At 55.7% G+C, this 17,170-nt stretch overlaps 5 protein-coding genes across 5 annotated transcripts; 2 read left to right on the top strand and 3 right to left on the bottom strand.

Moving 5' to 3' along the window:
- Window positions 1-199: 199 nt before the first annotated feature.
- Window positions 200-2,368, top strand: ACRALDRAFT_2097983 (uncharacterized protein; the record flags this gene model as incomplete). The annotated part of the gene is made up of 6 exons (XM_071022858.1): window positions 200-754; window positions 840-964; window positions 1,031-1,179; window positions 1,261-1,394; window positions 1,502-1,677; window positions 1,804-2,368. Coding segments are annotated over 6 exons (1,704 nt in total), but the record flags the coding sequence as incomplete, so codon positions are not given.
- Window positions 2,369-2,705: 337 nt separating this feature from the next.
- ACRALDRAFT_1061994 (uncharacterized protein) lies at window positions 2,706-4,816 on the top strand. Its single transcript, XM_071016512.1, has 4 exons — window positions 2,706-3,145; window positions 3,245-3,669; window positions 3,738-4,289; window positions 4,362-4,816. The coding sequence occupies exons 1-4, from the start codon at window positions 2,785-2,787 to the stop codon at window positions 4,593-4,595; spliced, it is 1,572 nt and encodes a 523-aa protein (XP_070877895.1). The 5' UTR covers window positions 2,706-2,784; the 3' UTR covers window positions 4,596-4,816.
- Window positions 4,817-5,747: 931 nt separating this feature from the next.
- On the bottom strand, window positions 5,748-7,572 carry ACRALDRAFT_2040938 (uncharacterized protein; the record flags this gene model as incomplete). The annotated part of the gene is made up of 10 exons (XM_071021108.1): window positions 5,748-5,908; window positions 5,972-6,234; window positions 6,325-6,462; window positions 6,559-6,596; window positions 6,665-6,687; window positions 6,778-6,906; window positions 6,986-7,004; window positions 7,085-7,110; window positions 7,180-7,282; window positions 7,477-7,572. The coding sequence occupies 10 exons, from the start codon at window positions 7,570-7,572 to the stop codon at window positions 5,748-5,750; spliced, it is 996 nt and encodes a 331-aa protein (XP_070877894.1).
- Window positions 7,573-8,463: 891 nt separating this feature from the next.
- Window positions 8,464-11,743, bottom strand: ACRALDRAFT_2052263 (uncharacterized protein; the record flags this gene model as incomplete). The annotated part of the gene is made up of 10 exons (XM_071021641.1): window positions 8,464-8,842; window positions 8,929-8,972; window positions 9,079-9,796; window positions 9,887-10,001; window positions 10,088-10,450; window positions 10,552-10,602; window positions 10,673-11,026; window positions 11,164-11,300; window positions 11,384-11,504; window positions 11,597-11,743. Coding segments are annotated over 10 exons (2,429 nt in total), but the record flags the coding sequence as incomplete, so codon positions are not given.
- Window positions 11,744-12,748: 1,005 nt separating this feature from the next.
- ACRALDRAFT_1040726 (uncharacterized protein) lies at window positions 12,749-16,980 on the bottom strand. Its single transcript, XM_071015196.1, has 4 exons — window positions 16,279-16,980; window positions 14,478-16,158; window positions 14,282-14,368; window positions 12,749-14,201 (listed from the first exon to the last, which is right to left on the bottom strand). Exons 1-4 carry the CDS (start codon window positions 16,797-16,799, stop codon window positions 13,260-13,262), a joined length of 3,231 nt encoding a protein of 1,076 aa, XP_070877892.1. The 5' UTR covers window positions 16,800-16,980; the 3' UTR covers window positions 12,749-13,259.
- Between the last annotated feature and the right edge of the window lie 190 nt (window positions 16,981-17,170).

Below are 17,170 nucleotides of genomic sequence, written 5' to 3'. Positions count from 1 at the left end.
GTATCCCCTGACCGCACCAATGGCCCCGGCAGCACTAATGCTACCAACACCACGGTAGACAATGTTGCAGAAGCCATTTCTCTCGACGAGAATGCAATCCGAGCCCTTCCGAACGCTGCCGGTCAGTTGGCCCACTCGTCAGTCTATCTACCTTCGTGGCGACTGTACTGACTGATGGGACCGAGTCCCGACAGCCCCGACGGAGCGTACAACGGGACCAGCCTTCGAAACTCGAGTAAGGTCGCTCTTCCACAGCCACACCAACAGTCCCAACGAAACAGGCCACCACACCCCCAAGAGATACGGGGAAACTAACAATCCCCTCGGGTCGGAATGGTACTCGACAGCCGACCTGGTCGAGGGACCCGCGTCGCCGATTCTACCCTCCGAAGACGAGTCCCAGTACCTGTTCGAACTCTTCTACCATGACATGGGGCCCTCTCAGCACCTCCTAGACCCCCGAATCTTCTTGGACGCCTTGCCGCTCCTATTCCAAAGTCCGGAGTCCCGCGACCGTCAGATGAAGACCATGTGGTTCACCCAGTACCTCCTTGTCATGGCCATAGGGAAGCTGGTCGACTACAACACCGAATGGCTCGTCGAGCCCCCAGGGGCGGCTTATTTCGCCGAAGCCATGAGGCGACTGCCTCCCCTGCATTGTCTTGGGGGCTGTGGTGTCCTGGCCGTCGAAATACTCTGTCTAGTGACTATCTACTTGCAATGGTGTGGCAGAAGACACGACGCCTACCTGCACGTGAGTCGATTTCCCTTCCTTTCTCTCTCCTCCCTTTTCCTTCGTCTCCTTCCATGCTAGAAGCTGATCAGTGGATGGACAATAGGTCGGCTGCGCAGTACGTCTGGCCGTGGCACTGGGCTGCTCCTTGCCATACAAAGAGCAGCAATGTCTACCGTCAGAGAAAGCCCACAGGACCAGGGTATGGTGGACGGCGTACATGTTGGACCGGTGAGTTCAATTCCTTCTCGTGTCAGTCCGATGAACTTATTCCTAATCTCGTTTCTCGTTCAAAAGCCGCTTGTCGGCCGCCCTCGGACTTCCGGCTGCCGCAGACGACCGGCAGCTTACCTTTGATCTTCCTCGGCCCGCCCCTGGTTTTCCATCCCCCGAACCCCTGAATATCAAAGTCCGTATTGCCCGGGTTACCGGGGAAATCACCACGTGTAAGTGAACCTTGCCCCCTTGACGGCGGTTCCCCTGAACCATATACACCTGCTGAACGGTCGATTGGGGCACATGAACAGCACTGTATGGGAACCGAGCCTTATCCCACCTCGAACTGGTGCGCAAGATTCAGAGTATATTAAAGTCATTGCATGAGACGGGCCAGGCCATCCCTCGCGACGTTGTCATTGACTTTACCAATCCTTTGCTGAGCGTTACGAGAACTGGTGCATCCCTCTACCTCATGCTATTTCAGGTAGACCAGTCCAGACTGCTTTATTCTCGCGCCCGGTTCTCAGGAGCTTTGCTGATCAGCATCAGGCCATCATACTCTGTATCCGACCCATCATCCTCCAGAAGGTCAAGGACAAAGTGTACTCTTCCGCCAAACTATCGGCCCACTCCATTGCGGCCCAGCTCTGCCGCTCATGCAACGAGGCAGCGATCAAGTGCATCAAGATTTTGTCCGCGCTGCAGAGGCAGAAGCAAATCGGTGAGTCCGAACCTCGCGTAGCACAGACAGCAGGACGACGAGCATGCTGACACTAACGGATCAACTCAGCTCGGTTCGGCTTTTTCGACCTCGACGCAACCTTCTCAGCAGCTTTCATCCTCATCATGAGGGGCTTCGTCCACATGACCGAGACCCGGACGCCTCCGCCCGAAATGCACGAAGCCGTCAGCATCCTCTCCTTCATGGCACGGGCAGGGAACAAGGCAGCGGCCCAGCGTCTGATGGATGTCCAGCAAATGTCGAGCCAGGTGTGGCCAACGGCGCCACTGCGAGGGGATGGTCACTCCGAGTGGACCGATTCTGCCACACGGCAGGATGGGGACGGTCACCCAGACAATGCGCAGAGGCAACTTGAATCTTCCGGTGTAGGGGCGCGGCAGGGTATTCCCGACAATGCGAGCGACGCCTGGAGGCTGCGACCACAACCGCCCGGCGGTACTCCAGCGGCCGGGGGATGGACCGACAACGACCCCATGGACCAGAGCATTGATTTCCAGGGGGGTTTCCTGGGGTTCGACTTTAGCGACTTGAGTGGTAGCTTCGGAGGGGTTGATTTAAATCTCGAGGCAGATGGGATTTACTCGAGTTTCCACGATCCGGCTCTGCCTTTGACCGGGGTGGACCAGCTAGACTGGGCAGAGGTAGAGAAGATGTTCGCCTCTAGGCCAACATGAAGTTGAAAACAGGATTTAATGATGCACTAATTTAGCACAGCGTTTGGTTCGGCAGCTGGTTCCTTTTCGTCAGGTCACCCATGGGATCGGCGATATCGGCCTCGGTCCGAAGCCGAAGCCGAAGCCTGACTGACGTATGAGCCCGTCACCGGCTTCCGGGGGCCGTGACATGACTTGATTGGCGGAAGATGCGCCGAGACGGCATCATGACAGGACGTCCGTCCAACCCGGATTGGTCTGGCCTTCACACTTCCCCTGGCCCGAGAGGAGTCTGAGACGGAATATAAAAGGTCATGGACGGCCCCTAGTACTCGTCATGATTTTATGAACAGGACATGGGTGATGTACGAGATTCAAAGGTCCAGTAACAACATTGAAAGGAATTCAGACCCGAAATCAAGACTCAATACTTCACCATGACCTCGAATACTCCCAAGGGACGAGACGTCGCCATTCACGGGGCTGTGGCTGATAACGCTCGTCACATCCTCTCCAAGGAAGCATGTCAGTTCCTCGCCATCCTTCACAAAACCTTTGAGCCTACGCGTCGGCGCCTCCTGCAACTCCGCGAGAAACGCCAGGCCGACATTCACAATGGCATCTTGCCGGACTTTCTCCCGGAGACCAAGCATATCCGAGACGACGGTACTTGGCGGGGAGCTCCGCCGGGGCCCGGTCTCATTGATCGAAGAGTCGAGATTACCGGTCCCACGGATCGCAAGATGGTCGTCAACGCTCTGAATTCGGATGTCAAGGCGTACATGGCCGACTTTGAGGGTGCGTTTCTGCGTCCTGTCTCCTGCCCTGGTGTTTCTTGTCATTTCTCCCGTCCTTCGCGTCGCCAATGAAAGATACACGGGGCTAAACTCGCCACAGACTCCAACGGCCCAACATGGGAAAATATGGTCCAGGGGCAGGTCAACTTGTACGATGCCATTCGGCGCCAGGTCGACTTCAACCTCGGCCCCAAAGAGTATAAGCTGCGGACAGACCGGGCGCTGCCTACCCTGCTCGCCCGCACGCGCGGCTGGCACCTTGTCGAGAAGCATTTCACCGTTCACGGGGAGCCTATCTCCGGTTCCTTGTTTGACTTTGGGCTGTACTTCTTTCACAACGCAAAAGAGCTGATTTCCAGGGGTGCCGGCCCCTACTTTTACCTTCCCAAGATGGAATCGTACCTCGAAGCCAGGCTGTGGAACGACGTGTTCATCATGGCCCAGGATTATATCGGTATTCCTAGAGGGACGATCAGGGCCACTGTCCTGATCGAGACCATCCATGCGGCCTTCGAGATGGACGAGGTACGTTCTATCATATACACAGCCACAGTTGTTCGGAACGCGTACCCATAACTAAACTTGTCCGGTAGATCATCTACGAACTCCGCGAACACAGCGCCGGCCTAAACTGCGGACGGTGGGACTACATCTTCAGCTTCATCAAGCTCTTCCGCAATCACCCAGGCTTCGTGCTCCCCGACCGCAGCGACGTGACCATGACCGTGCCCTTCATGGACGCCTACGTGCGTCTCCTCATCGCCACATGCCACCGCCGCGGCGTGCACGCCATGGGCGGCATGGCGGCGCACATCCCGCGCAAGGACGACGCCGCCGCCAACGAAAAGGCCCTAGCCAGCGTCCGCGCCGATAAGCTCCGCGAGGTGCGCGCCGGGCACGACGGCACCTGGGTCGCGCACCCGGCGCTGGCTTCCATCGCGCTGCAGGCATTCGACGAGTATATGCCCACCGCGAACCAGACGTTCCTTAGAACCACGCCGGAGGTGACGAGGCTGGACCTCCTTAATCCGGATGTGCCGGGGACGATTACCGAGGATGGGATCGCGAAGAATGTGCAGGTTTGTCTGCTGTACGTGGAGGCGTGGTTGCGTGGGGTCGGGTGCAGTGCCATCAACTACCTCATGGTGAGTCGTCTTGCCTTTTCTTTCCCCTGTTCCCTTCTTTTCGTCTCGTCCGCCTGACTAGGAGCCGTACAGGAGGATGCCGCGACGGCAGAGGTATCACGAAGCCAGCTGTGGCAATGGGTGCGGCACGGTGCCACAACGGCCGAAGGCACCATGGTCGATAAGGACAAGGTGCTCGGCGTGCTTGACCAGCAGACCAAGGAGCTTATTTCCTCCGCATCCGAGGGAAACAAGTTTGAACTCGCAGCCAGGTATCTCCGCGATGAGATTACGGGGGACAAGTACTGTGATTTCCTGACAACGTAAGTGGCCTCGCACAGCCGAGCTGCGGTGATCGCTGGATTGGTTCACTTGGAGCGAACTGACGCGGAATTCGCAGACTTCTGTATGACGATATAACGACTATCACGTCAAGCTGGGAGCCCTGAGCTCCCTTTGATCGTTTGACGGAGTCATGCTGCGCAGTGCGGCCATTATATTGAGAGACATAGACGAGATTTAATGATGAATATATCCCCTTTACAGATTTCCTTTGAGGACAGACTTCCAATCTTGCGTAGAACATGGTCGAGCGATAGGCGTGTAAGTCCCGGGGTCCGCCATAAACATCAGCAGATATCCCGCAATGGGTGCGCCCTAGCCTCGCACCACAGCTTAGGCGTAGCCTCTGCCGGGGACGGTGCTATCCGCAGCCTGGACTCGCCGGTGTCACTGTCAGGCGAGTCGGGTGCAGACGTGCTTCGTGGGGAATGTCGCGCTGGGTGACGACACTGGCTGCGCGGATTGCCTCAACTCCGAAGACGGATCCAGACTGTCGTCAAGGTGGAAAGTACCGCTGACTGATTTTCGCACAATCTCTGGCGGCAGACTTGGGTTCTTCTGGGTTTAAGGGGGCATGCGAACGGCTGATGTTTGATTTGTTTTCCCCCTTAAAACATGCCCGTAATCTGAAGAGCCAAGACGGAGTAGAATCGTCCCGAGCCCCGGCATCTTCGGGCCTTCGGTGAAGCGAGTGCCGAGTTTGGATTACTCATCCAAGTTTGGCGGTCCGCTGATCGACTTTCTGTTAAAAACTCACCAGGCCTCTCTCTCATCGGCTTCTTCCAAATTTGATCCCTTCGCTGTTCACATACCGGCATTTCTTTTGAATGCATCCCGTCCTGGCGTTGAACCAGTCGACCTCTTCGCGCGTAAATTGTAATCCGAGTCAAGCTAACCACCGCTCCGTCAGGTTACTCTTAAGCCCCTGCTCTGACAGAATGGAACTTTCCATCCCTTGACTGGTCTCAATGCCCTCACGGCTCTCACCTATATGAAAGAAGCGTGTCATGGCTCATGAAAGACCCTACTCCGACGTCGACTCGGGCTTCTGCCCATAGACCACATAGCTATGTCTCAAGTCAGCCACCGTCGAACGCACACTCATGTGGGTGCATGGGTGCAGTCAAGTCCTTCAACTTACATCGGCCACCAAGCATGGACATTCCTATCCTTCATGCTTTTCCTCACACTAGCAAGGAAAACCTCCAGCTCGGCCGCGTTCCACCCCAGACCGCGCGTGAACAGCGCAAGACTAATGCCCGACAACCCGCTCACAATGTTCTCGCAACACCACGCGCCTCACAGAGATGCAAGTCAGCCACGTTCAGCTTTAAGGCATACAGAATCATGTCCAAACGTACCTAGTTCCTTATACTTGGGGTCCTTGGGCCACGTGTTAGTCGGCCACTTGTAGATCTTCTCCTCCACATTCACAAATCCCGCGTCGACCAACTGCTGCCTATACAGCTTGGCGGCGTCGGCGGGCCGGGCGACCCGGCGGGTGGCTTCCAACATGTAGGTGGACCACTGGCTGATGGGCTCGTCGTCGGTGACCGTGCCGTCGTCGCATCCCGGGGGGAAGCAGACGTCCTGCAATTCGAGCCAGCCGCCCGGTTCGAGGTTGCTTCACCAATGCATCAACCACCATTCTTTCTCCAACGACTGTACAAAGAAAGAAGGCCGAACATTTCAAAGCAACTTGGCAAGGACCTACTCGTAGCTCTGTTTGATGAACCTGGGCCAGTCGGCGATGGCCCCCACCAGCATCCGGCCGAAGACAAGGTCGAAGCTGTGCGAAAAGGCCCATTCGTCTTCCAGGTCGTCGATCAGGAAATGGACGTTGGGCGGTACGCTGGAAACGACAGTGTTAGGTTGCGAAGGGTCTCGGAGTCTCAACTTGAAAGCAAGGTCTCGGAAGTCTTGAGAGGTCTTGAGAAAATGTGCGTACAATGATGGCTGGATAGGACTAAGATCAAGACCGATAATCTGGAATTTACCCCGTGTTAGGTATTACGCCCGCGAGAGGGCCAGAATGGCAATGGAAGAACGCTTGCCTCGGCTTCGGGATGCTCATCACCTAGACAAACCAGTGTCAGCTTTCCAGAACGAAGCGTTGGCGGGCGAGTTGAAAGCCGAACGAACGGAGATATTGAATGGGACCACTGACCAAAGTCTATTGCCCAGATACCGGTGCCGGTGCCGGCGTCCAAGACGCGGCGAAGGTCCTTCTTCCGAGCAGCCGGGCTGAGAGCGAGCTGGCCATCAAAGGTCAAGAGAAACAGGTGATGTTGAAGATCTATCCATAGAGGGTCAGCAACCTTTTTTTTCCCCCCTGTCTATGACACGACACAGCAGCAAGAAGGGGTCCTACATACTGAGACGATCTTGTTCCGGCTAAAAAGAGGTCAGTATGCAAGGAAGAGTCGGCAGTGTCAGTCACCCCTATTTCCCAGTATCGATCGTCTCACACTCACAGCATCATTAGGCAGCACGTATGCGACTGCACTCGAAGCCTTCGCATCAGCGCCCGTATCTGCCCGGTTCTAATTAGCACAGCGGATGGACTCACTATTCGGCTTGTAGGCGTGATAAGTACGGCCATGTTCCTCGCGATACTGCAAGATGCTCGATTGCAGAGAGGTCGTCGAGCTAAGATTATCGACCCCCTGCGGCTGTGTGTCAGCCAAGAACGCGATATTACGCACGGCATCGGTGGTCGCATGGAAGAAAACAAATCAAAAAGTCAAAGGCACATACTAGACTCGAATCTGCATCATCGCCATCGTCATCGTCCCCGGCGGCCGACGCTACTTGCGGGGTAGCAGGCTACGGTGAGGAGAGTCCATCCGGTCAGCTAACAACCAACCCCAAATGCATGGACTTGAAGACACTCAACTAGATCGGCGGCTAGGGGCGCACTATGGGAGGACGGAGGGTCGGGTGGACGCGGGTCATCGGCCATGGTCTCGAGTTGGGGGCACGCTGGGGTATAGGTCAGCGCAACATGGGAGAATGGGCGAGGCGGCAGGCCAATTCAAGGAACTCATATGACAAAGGATTCGAGGGGATGAAGGAACAAGGAACTGGGACTGGGAGAGAGGGAAATGACGATATTCTTATCTCTCTTCGAGACAGGGAAAGACCAAAGACGAGATGGGAAGATTCCGGGGACGGTGTGGCGACTGCGAGACATGGATGGATGGATGATGAAGAACAAATAACAGTAACGTTGTTACTTCGCAGTGTCCTAAGCCTAAAGGCTACTTCGATGCACTGTGCACGAGTCAATGGATGCCCAGAGTTTAGACTGTCTGTTTCCTCCCACACATAAGCGGCTAGGACAGTCTGCTCAGTCTGCTGACGCCGGAGAGAGCTCCGGGAGTCCGGGTTCCGGGTAGACTAGACTTGGATAGAGGAGACGTACCCAAGGGCATCTCGAATGTTCTGTAATTATGGTAAACACTAATTGCCTACAGGAAGGCTGCTAAGAGCTTGCATGTCTAGAGTGAAAATATTCCGCTAGGACAGGCCATGGGCGTAGTCTAATGTCGCTGAAAGGAAATGATACCATCCAACCCCTTTTTTCCCATACTCCGGAACAGAAAAAGAATACAAACCGTTACAGTCAAAAGGGGTAAAGAAAAACAAACCGCTCAGCGGGGTTGGAGGGCTTTGCGTGGAAAAGGGGGAGAAATAAGAAAGGGGGAAAAGGGGTGGTTGTCTGCGAGACGAGACCAAGGGGGGAAAGGGGACAGCACAAAATGATGGCGGGTCAGTACCGGCACGAGACATCGCTCCCAAAAACTGGACCAGAAACCCACAATTTCCTACCTTGCCACGTACAAGTGCAGTCTCAGGGGGGCGTCCTTGTTTCGAGCGATGAAGCATCAGCGAGGCCTCTGGACGCGGACATGGTCGACACGGCAGAAGACGAGGCCGAGGACGAAGTTCCGGGCACGGCTGGCGCAAGGGGTTGTCCTACGGCGAGAGACTTGTCGTTCTCGTCGTTTGGTTTGATTTCCTCCCGTTCGTCCTCGTCGGCTTGCTGTCCAAGGGAGCCTCGGCGGGCCCGCTCGTTCGGGAGCATGATGGCACGATCCAGGGCATAAGGGAGCCACCTGTGCCGTCCACGGATCATGAGAGCGCAGATGACGAGCTTGCTCGCGAGTCGGAATTGGCCCGAGAGCGAGGTCGAAACGGCGGGGTGGCCAAGCGAGAGGCCGACGTTGCCGCTGGACAGAAACAGGGAAAACTCAGCCATCCTCACTTGCAACTTTACGCAAATTGAGCGAAGGGTAAAAGAACGGAAACAACATACTATGCGGACATGACTTCGAAGAAGATGGGAAAGACGGCAAAGCCCTGGCCAGGAAGAAGAGTGTTAGTGGTTGCTTTCTCGCCTGACCTCCTTATCATCGTGGTAGGGGATATAGTTAGACGGTAGGTGCGGGCAGATAGATGGCCTTACGGGATCTGTTCCGTCCATGATCCGGGTCGACTCGACAGCGCAGATGATGAACGTGCCGAGGAAGATGTACCACATGTCGAAGCTGAGCTGGTTCCGGATGTGCATGAGGACGTATTTCCGGCCATTGGATTCGTCGACGGGGACCTCGTCGTCGATATAGATGCCGAGGGACTGCTCTTCGTACGTATTCGACGCGCGGACGCTAATAGCGATCGGGAAGACGGCGACGTACATCATGGCGAGAAGGCTAAACTGCACGGCCGGGTTCATGTCGGCGAGGCTGTAACTCGAGGTGCCGGTGTGGCGGGCCGACGCAGCCTGGAAGAGGGCAGCCAGGATGCGGGGTCCCATGGGTAATGTGTTCACGGCGGGGTTGTCGAGGTCGAGGGTGATGATAAGGGTGACGTCGATGAAGTTGAGGAGCACGACGATGCCGAATAAGACCCAGGTGGGACGGCTTGGAAACAGGAGGGTGTAGCAGCGTCGGGGGTGGTCGAGGAGGAAGCGGAGGGTTTCTCCGGTCACGGATTCCCGGGGGACGAATTTGGAGCTGATCCAGATGATGAGTCGCAGGAAGACGGGGTAGCACGTGTTGCCGGCAAAGGCGAGGAGGGTCATGACGATCATGGGCCAGGTGGCGTCTCGGAAGGTCATCATAGAGTCCGGGGTCAAGGTGAGGCCGAGATTGTTGAACATGGTTTGAGCTGAGTAGATGGCCCTGGAATAGGGGGTTGAAGGTTAGCAAGGCAAGAAAAGGCCGAGGGGAAGTTCGCCCCAATTTCCTTCCCAAGAACCCCTTGCTGCTTACCACCAGGTTTCGTTTTGACCCGACTCCTGAAGCCAGTCCTTGTACTTGCTCGGCGCGTTATGGATCCAGGGGATCAGGCAGATGGCACCGAGGAGATGGCCCAGGACGAAATACGCTAGAGGCACGCGTCAGTCCACCGATCGAGACCTTTTTTGGGCCGGCGACGCGGTGCGCGAGTCTCCGGATAGAATGGACATGTACCCGATGTGATCTTTAACAAAAGCTTCAAGCTCCTGTACTCGACGCCGCCCAGGGTTTCCCGGTCCTCTTCGGTGAGGTTGAAGAAGCGCGAATTCCGGCCAATGGTGACGGAGCGCGACAGACGGGGCAGGCTCGCTATACCGGACTTACTCTGGGCGAGCGTAGCTTTGTCGTCCGCTGCCTCCGCTTGGGCCCGGGACTTGGGTGGCTGAGAGGGAGGGCCGCCCAGAACAAAGGCGGACGATGTGACTTTCTCGATGGAGCGGGCGGCAGAAAGGGTCGGCCCCGACCAATGCGGTAGTCGGCGGCGTAGGCTCGTGGATGAGTGCGGGTGAGAGACGGTGGGTTCCATGGCGTCTCCCTCTGAAGAACATGGCAGTGGTTGTGTCAATCAGGAGGCCGATGACAGAAGAACGGGGAAGGAAATGGATGGGGCTTTGGTGAGGTCTGAATCTGATGCATACCATTTTCAGTCTGTCGGCTGCGAATGGATACCAATTCTACCAACGGCTGGCCTGTATCATCTGTCGTCAGTCGCATTGAATCTCCGACACGGATTTCAGGTGAAGTGGGCGGTCAAAGTACCTCTATCACGCAGCCTCGGGGGAGGTATGTAGAGCGCAGGACCTTCGTGTCTCGGTGGTTTGGGAAGCTCTGCTGGGTAGCTAATGTGGAGGGAGGGGCGAGGTTCCGGGTAAGCATCATCGTCGCCGTTGCCTTGACTCCCCTGGTGCTCAATTTGAACGTCATCTCCATGACGGAGCTCCTGGGAAGGCTCTTCTTGATTGCTTCGCAGAGAACGCTCCTCCTCGTGTGACTGAGCTGACAAAGAAGGCCGGGGGGTATCCGCGACGGGTGCATGGAAATCCTGTGTACCTGTGCCGTCTTCGAAGTCGATGCTGTCGTCCTCAGGGGACTGGGGCCTAGATACTCGTCGGGCTTTGGTGTCGACAAGGCGGCGGATCGCGCAGATGACATTAGTTTACTTTCGTTCTCCACCATTCAAGACAAGTCATGTCAGAGAGTCAAAGGCTGACGCAGGGACAAGAGATGGTTGCCAGTGACATTATACATACCGTAGCTATTCATATGCTTGTGGAACCAGGAGAGCCGCAAAGCGACAATGAGCGGACTGATGAACATCAAATTGGTGATGTGAGGCAGGAAGTAGAGACATATTTGCTGATACAGCTTGAGAAGCTTGATATCGACGCTGTGTGAAGGATGGTCGTGAGCACGAGAAAGACCTTTTCTTTTCAAAGAAAACCAAAGGAGAGTAAAAAAGGGAAGGCGTACCTGTTCAGACCAGTCTCGGTCGACCCGCTCATGCTAAGGAAGAAAGCATCAATAGCAGAGAGGTTACCATAGCAATAGAGGGCGATAAATGTGATGAGAGTGCATGCAAGGATATATGTGTCTACAGTAAGCCAGAAGCAAGTCGTTAGTCTGGGTCCAAGACCTGAAAATTGTGGACTCGGATTTGGGGAAAGGATCGAGCATTGAACTCACAGTGAAGAGTGATGAAAGGGATGCTTGGCGTTCGCATGTTGGGCGAGCACCCAGGAGGGCAGCAAGGCCCGTCTTTGCTGTAGATCGTGCTGGAGAACTGCGCGTCAATGAGAATATAAAGAGGAGTGAAGAAGCCAAAGTCCATGGCAGGGTTGCAAAAAGATTTTATACTGGAGAGGCCTCCGTGGGAAAGTACATACTTGAGACTTTAAGCATAACCGGAACATTTCTTAGGGCTAGATTACAAGGCAGTCACGACCAGGGGCCAAAAGTTGGCATGTTGGCCTCCTGGTAGCTAGACAGCCAAGGTACCTGAATGTATAGGCAAAAGAGACGTGCGAAGCATGGTACGGAGTAGAGGCAAGTATCCAGACTCTGTGCCTGGACCAGGAGGCTAGTACGGTGGAGCCTCGACTTTGCCCAGACCCTGCCACATGGAAATCGGCTGCCAAGACATGTATCTGCCGGTAGCAGGACGATCTCCCTGCAGCAATCAGGAACCAATTACTATGTTCAGGTACCATTTCAATACCTCCTTCCACCTTGTTCAACGCTGGATACCTGAGGACAAGTTACGCAGAGTACATTATTTTACGTATTGTCACCTCAACAGAGCGTAATAAAGAATAATAAATCAATAGAAATTATTATCCCTGGTAATAGTCAAAGAACACAGACTGCGTATAAATCTGCCAATCGGCAGTGGATTTATACCCACGTTGGATACCTATATATACGTCTGGGTATGGATACCTGCAGAATAAACACCCGTCCGTCACATATTTCGTACATCTCAAACAGAAGAATCACACCCTCCATCGCCATGAAGATTATCATCACCCAGCAGTTTTCACTTCTTTTCCCTACCTCTTGCCTCTTATCCTCCGATGGCAATTCCCGAATTCATGAAACCTACCTTGCCATTGCATCATACTCGTCTCCTACGAGTTTGATCCAACCAAAGATAACACATCCACGTCGTATCCAGTGCCACAGTTGAAGGGTTCTATGGAATGCACTCATTTCCAGCCAAAATGAAATCCTCCGCCTGGTCAGACCGCCCTGCTATTCAACCTGGACAAACTGAGGCAATTATCGATGCTGTATTCCAGCGAACAGCCACCTGGTTCACGGTTCGGAAACATGCCACGTGAGGACGAAATGAGAGTATATTTTGAAGCTGTCCTAATCCTATTTTCTGTATTTTTCGAGCAGGCGTAAAAAAGAAATGAAACAAATAAGAAAATCTGTTACCTCTGTGAGTAGAATCGAAGATAAGTGGCCGCCCTCCAAAAAGGACAATACCCTGCGCTCGAATCGACGCGCGCACCTTGTGCTCTCGGGGCATCCGCTCACCGACATCGCCTCTTGATGGCGACACCGACTCGCTCTGCCCACCACCTCGGACTCCTAGGGCCACCTGCCCAGCTGTCGTCTCCTTACCACGAGACGAACAGCAAAACCTCCGCACCAACTGTGCTCCATCCCCGTCACCCACCATTCCGCCCCCTAGCGAGGGCCAAGGGGCATGCTTCCCCCTTCTCGCGACTCTGTCAACATCAACCTCCCGAGTCGCCGTGGCCACCGTCTCCTCGCCATCGCAGCCACCCGCCTCCACCTCCACGACTCCCTCCACCGAACGGGGCTTCCAGCCCCTGCGTTGTCATTGAGCTTCCTCTTTCTTGTCGTCCTTCTCAGACACCTGCGCGCTCGAGTCGGAGCTAAAGTACTCGCCAAACACGCGATCCTCGACATCGCGGTCTTTCCACGCCAGTCCCAGCCGCCGGCGGTCCATGCGCCGGAAGTAGATGCGCTTGCACCACTTCCACAGCTCGACGCCCGCGAAGAAAAGCCCGGCCGCGATGAAAACGATACCCCATTCCCAGGTGATGCCCATGTGCTTGAAGATGACGGTGTTCACCACGGGGATGTAGAGCAAGGGGAACAACGTAACGAAACCCAGAATAATGGCCCAGAAAAGGAACTGGTTCCGCCAGACGTCCAACATCCACTGTGTCAGGTACCGCTTGGAACCCGGCTGCATCCTGAAGAAGGAGCGCCGCATGTCCACCATCTCCCAGGCCAGGAAGAGAGCAAACCATGTGAGACAGGCGAACGTGGTGGCGCGGGCGCGGAAAACCGTCTCGCAAGAGGGGCTATACGACTCGTTACAGAGCTCGCCTAGGTCCCCATCCCCGAAGCCGAAGACTACGAGGGAGAAGCTGGCGAGACAGAGGGCGGCGATCCAGAGGCCGTAGACCACCATGTCAACCAGGAACTCGGTAGTGAAAATACCAGACTTGAGCGACTGAGGCGGCCGCCGAAGGATGTCGGGCACAGCCCGTTCAAAGCCTAGACCCATATCGGGCAACCCCGACGTGGCCATGATGATCCAGACGATCTGCACGGGTGCCAGCGGGAAGACGGAAAGGCCACGCTGGTCCTTGAACGCGAGTCCGACAAGTAGGGTCCCTGCCTGGGCAATGTTCTCGGAGAGGACGTGGAGCACAAATTTTTGAATGTTGTCAAAAATACGACGGCCTTCCTCAATAGCCGCGACGATCGAGGCGAAGTTGTCATCGGTGAGGATAATATCGGACGCATCCTGGGGCCGGCATATGAGACGGAGTGGGCTTGTCTCGGGACTAAAAGGGGAGGGGTTGGGGGAGGGATGGCAGGACTTACTTTTGCGACGTCTGAACCGGATTGACCCATGGCAATTCCTACATCGGCGCGACGGAGGGAGGGGGAATCGTTGACGCCATCGCCAGTCTGTTGTCGTAGCGTTAGAACGGGGTGATATAGTTGGGATGGCAAGGCGGGTGGGGGTAACAGAACGAAAAAGAAAGACAAAAAGAGCAAAGGAAACGGGCCAACGAACCATAGCGCAGAACCTTCCACGGCGATGAAGAGCCTCAATCATCCTGACTTTCGTACTCGGCGCACATCTAGCAATAACAAGAGGTAGCACGGGAAGAGCATCGACTTCGGCGTCGGACAAGGCATCAAAGGTGGTGGCCGTCATAACGAGCACCGACGCAATATCGGCAGCGACGCGGTCCATGCGGCGCGGAAGAATGTTGACTTCCATGGCAATCGCCTTGGCCGTCTCGGGATGGTCGCCGGTCAACATGTGAACCGAGATGCCAGCCTCGTGACAGGTCCGCACGGCGGGCGCGGACTCGGGTCGCGGGGGGTCATAGAGTCCCACCAGGCCGCGGAAGACGAGATCACATTCGATGGACGCCCGGTCGGCGTCGTCCCCCTTCTCCATGGCCACGTGGTACGGTTTGCTGGCGAGGGCCAGCACGCGCAGGCCAAGACCCGCCAACGTCTCCATATTCTTCAGGATCTCCTGGCGGAAGTCGTCCGTCATATCAACGAGCGTGGCCGAGTCCCCGGGGGCGTACTTGGTGCAGATCTGGATAACGCGCTCCACGGCTCCCTTGGTATACGCAAACAGCTCGCCAGTGGCATTGCGCCTCATAACCACCGACATGCGCTTGACGTCCGAATCGAACGGCAGCTCGGCCATTTCCGTCCATTCAGGGCTGTCGCCGGACGTCAGGCGAAGCCGGTTCCAGTCGAAGCGTGAAGCAAAGACCTGGATGGCAATCTCGGTCGGGTCTCCGCGGGCGTACCACTGGTCGTCCTTCTTGAAAACCGTCGCCAGGTTCGCGAGGGACGCGACGTGCAGGAATTCGGCGAGCCCATGGTCGCTTTCTTTCAAAAGCTGGTCGGGCGTAATGATCTTGCCGCAGGCGTCGCCTCCTTTCTTGAAGTCGATTTGACTGGGAGACTGCGAGCTGAAGCGAATGTCGCCAGCCGTTGGGTCGAAGGGAGACGACGAGTTCTCAACCGTGTAGGTACCCTTGGCCGGCAGCCAAGCGCCCCGAGCTACCATCTTGCCCTGGGTCAACGTGCCGGTTTTGTCGGAACAGATATCGGTAACGGCACCGAGGGCCTCGAGCGACTTGAGGTTTCGAACAATCACGTTTCGCTTCACCATCCGTTTCGTGCCGGCGGCCATAGTAATGGTCAAGACGACGACGAGACTGGCCGGGATCATCGACAGACCGGTGGCCACCGCATAGATGATGACCTCTTGTTCGGCCTCGAATCGATTGGCGCCCAAGACGATAATGGCGCACACAACGGCGATGAAGAAGAGGAGGATGGCCAGTTTGGAGAGCTTCTTCTGAAGCGGGGTCCCGACGTTCACACCCAGGAAGCGACCGATAGCATCCGTCAAGGTCAACGTATAAGCTTCAAGATAACGATGCGGCTTCGCCGAGCCGTCAGGCCTACGCTTGACCGGGCGAACACGAGAGTCCTTCTTGCGGAGAGCCGATGCAATGGCACCGATTTCGGTGTAGATACCAGTAGCGAAAACGATACCCTTGCCACGTCCCTTGGTCACGCTGGACGAGCTGTACGCGACGTTGAGCCGGTCTCCGGGCCCAGTGTTGTCGGCAAAGGTGGCGTCGACAGCCTTGCGCACGGGGAGAGATTCACCCGTCAGGAGGGCCTCGTCCGTTTCGAAGTTGACGGCTTCGAAGAGTCTGTGTAGAGGATTTGATCAGAAAATTGTCGTTAGGGGAGACAGAGGGAAGTCATATGAACCCCGACGATGCTCGTCTGTTGAGACCATGGTCTACAACAAAGGGTCGTTTCCAACATACCTCAGGTCAGCCGGAATAGTATCGCCCGTTTTCAGTTCAACCAGATCACCGGGGACGACATCGCTGGAGGGAACAACAATGGCCTCGCCGTCACGGACGACGTTGGCAGTCGGCGAGCTCAAGGAGCGGAGGGAATCCATCGTCTTCTCGGCCGAATACTCCTGAAAGAAACCAACAACGACGTTGAGCAGGATGACAAAGGTAACAACGCCCCCCTCAATCCAGGACTTGATGCCATAACTGACAGCCATGGCGAGGATCAAGACCAAGGTCATGGCATTGGCGACCTGAGCGATGACAATGCGGAGCGGCTTCACACCTTCCGCTTCACCGAGGTCGTTCGTGCCATACTCCTGCAGGCGGGCCTGTGCCTCGGTGGCGGACAAGCCGGTAAGCGCGTTGGTTTTGAGCTCCTCGGCGACCCGCGCGTGCGTGAGGGCGTGGGCCGGGGCCGAGAGAGGCTTGTTGGACTGGCCCGAGATGTGGGCCTCGTCGGGCGCCATTGGCTTTTCCTTTGCCATTGTGTCGCTGGACTGGGCTTGAGACAAAGGCAGTTGATTGGTGTCGTTTCTTTTCTTTTTTACCTTCGCACGAGCGAATCCTCAACAAGAAATGGAGAAAAGGCAGTAGAGCCTAACGGGCTGCAAAGGAAAATGCTTTGCTTGGAGCCGGACTGACTTGTGACACTAAGACACGGAACAGGACGTTTGGAAAATCAGGGTCTCGAGGTTCGACGTCCGGGGCAGCCTGGGGCTTTTAAGGTGACAATAGGAAGAGGGTCCAGCTCGGGGATTTAGGGTAAAAGTCACGTGCGTCACACGGACTTTTTTTGTACAGTACCGAATCTGTACCTACCTAGGTACAAAACTCTATGCCGGTTTTTGTACGAGGA

Source organism: Sodiomyces alcalophilus (genome assembly GCF_042370955.1).
Source record: "Sodiomyces alcalophilus JCM 7366 unplaced genomic scaffold ACRALscaffold_2, whole genome shotgun sequence".
Classification (NCBI taxonomy): domain Eukaryota; kingdom Fungi; phylum Ascomycota; class Sordariomycetes; order Glomerellales; family Plectosphaerellaceae; genus Sodiomyces; species Sodiomyces alcalophilus.
The sequence above is the reverse complement of the archived record's forward strand: the minus strand, read 5'-3'. Positions and strand labels throughout refer to the sequence as shown.

Coding starts and splice junctions, on each gene's coding strand:
- ACRALDRAFT_1061994 (XM_071016512.1), top strand. CDS start 2,785: ATGACCTCGAATACTCCCAAGGGACGAGACGTCGCCATTCACGGGGCT. Junction 3,146..3,244: donor GTACATGGCCGACTTTGAGG/GTGCGTTTCTGC, acceptor AACTCGCCACAG/ACTCCAACGGCCCAACATGG. Junction 4,290..4,361: donor GTGCCATCAACTACCTCATG/GTGAGTCGTCTT, acceptor GGAGCCGTACAG/GAGGATGCCGCGACGGCAGA.
- ACRALDRAFT_1040726 (XM_071015196.1), bottom strand. CDS start 16,799: ATGGCAAAGGAAAAGCCAATGGCGCCCGACGAGGCCCACATCTCGGGC. Junction 16,159..16,278: donor ACTATTCCGGCTGACCTGAG/GTATGTTGGAAA, acceptor TCCTCTACACAG/ACTCTTCGAAGCCGTCAACT. Junction 14,369..14,477: donor GTGGAAGGTTCTGCGCTATG/GTTCGTTGGCCC, acceptor CTACGACAACAG/ACTGGCGATGGCGTCAACGA.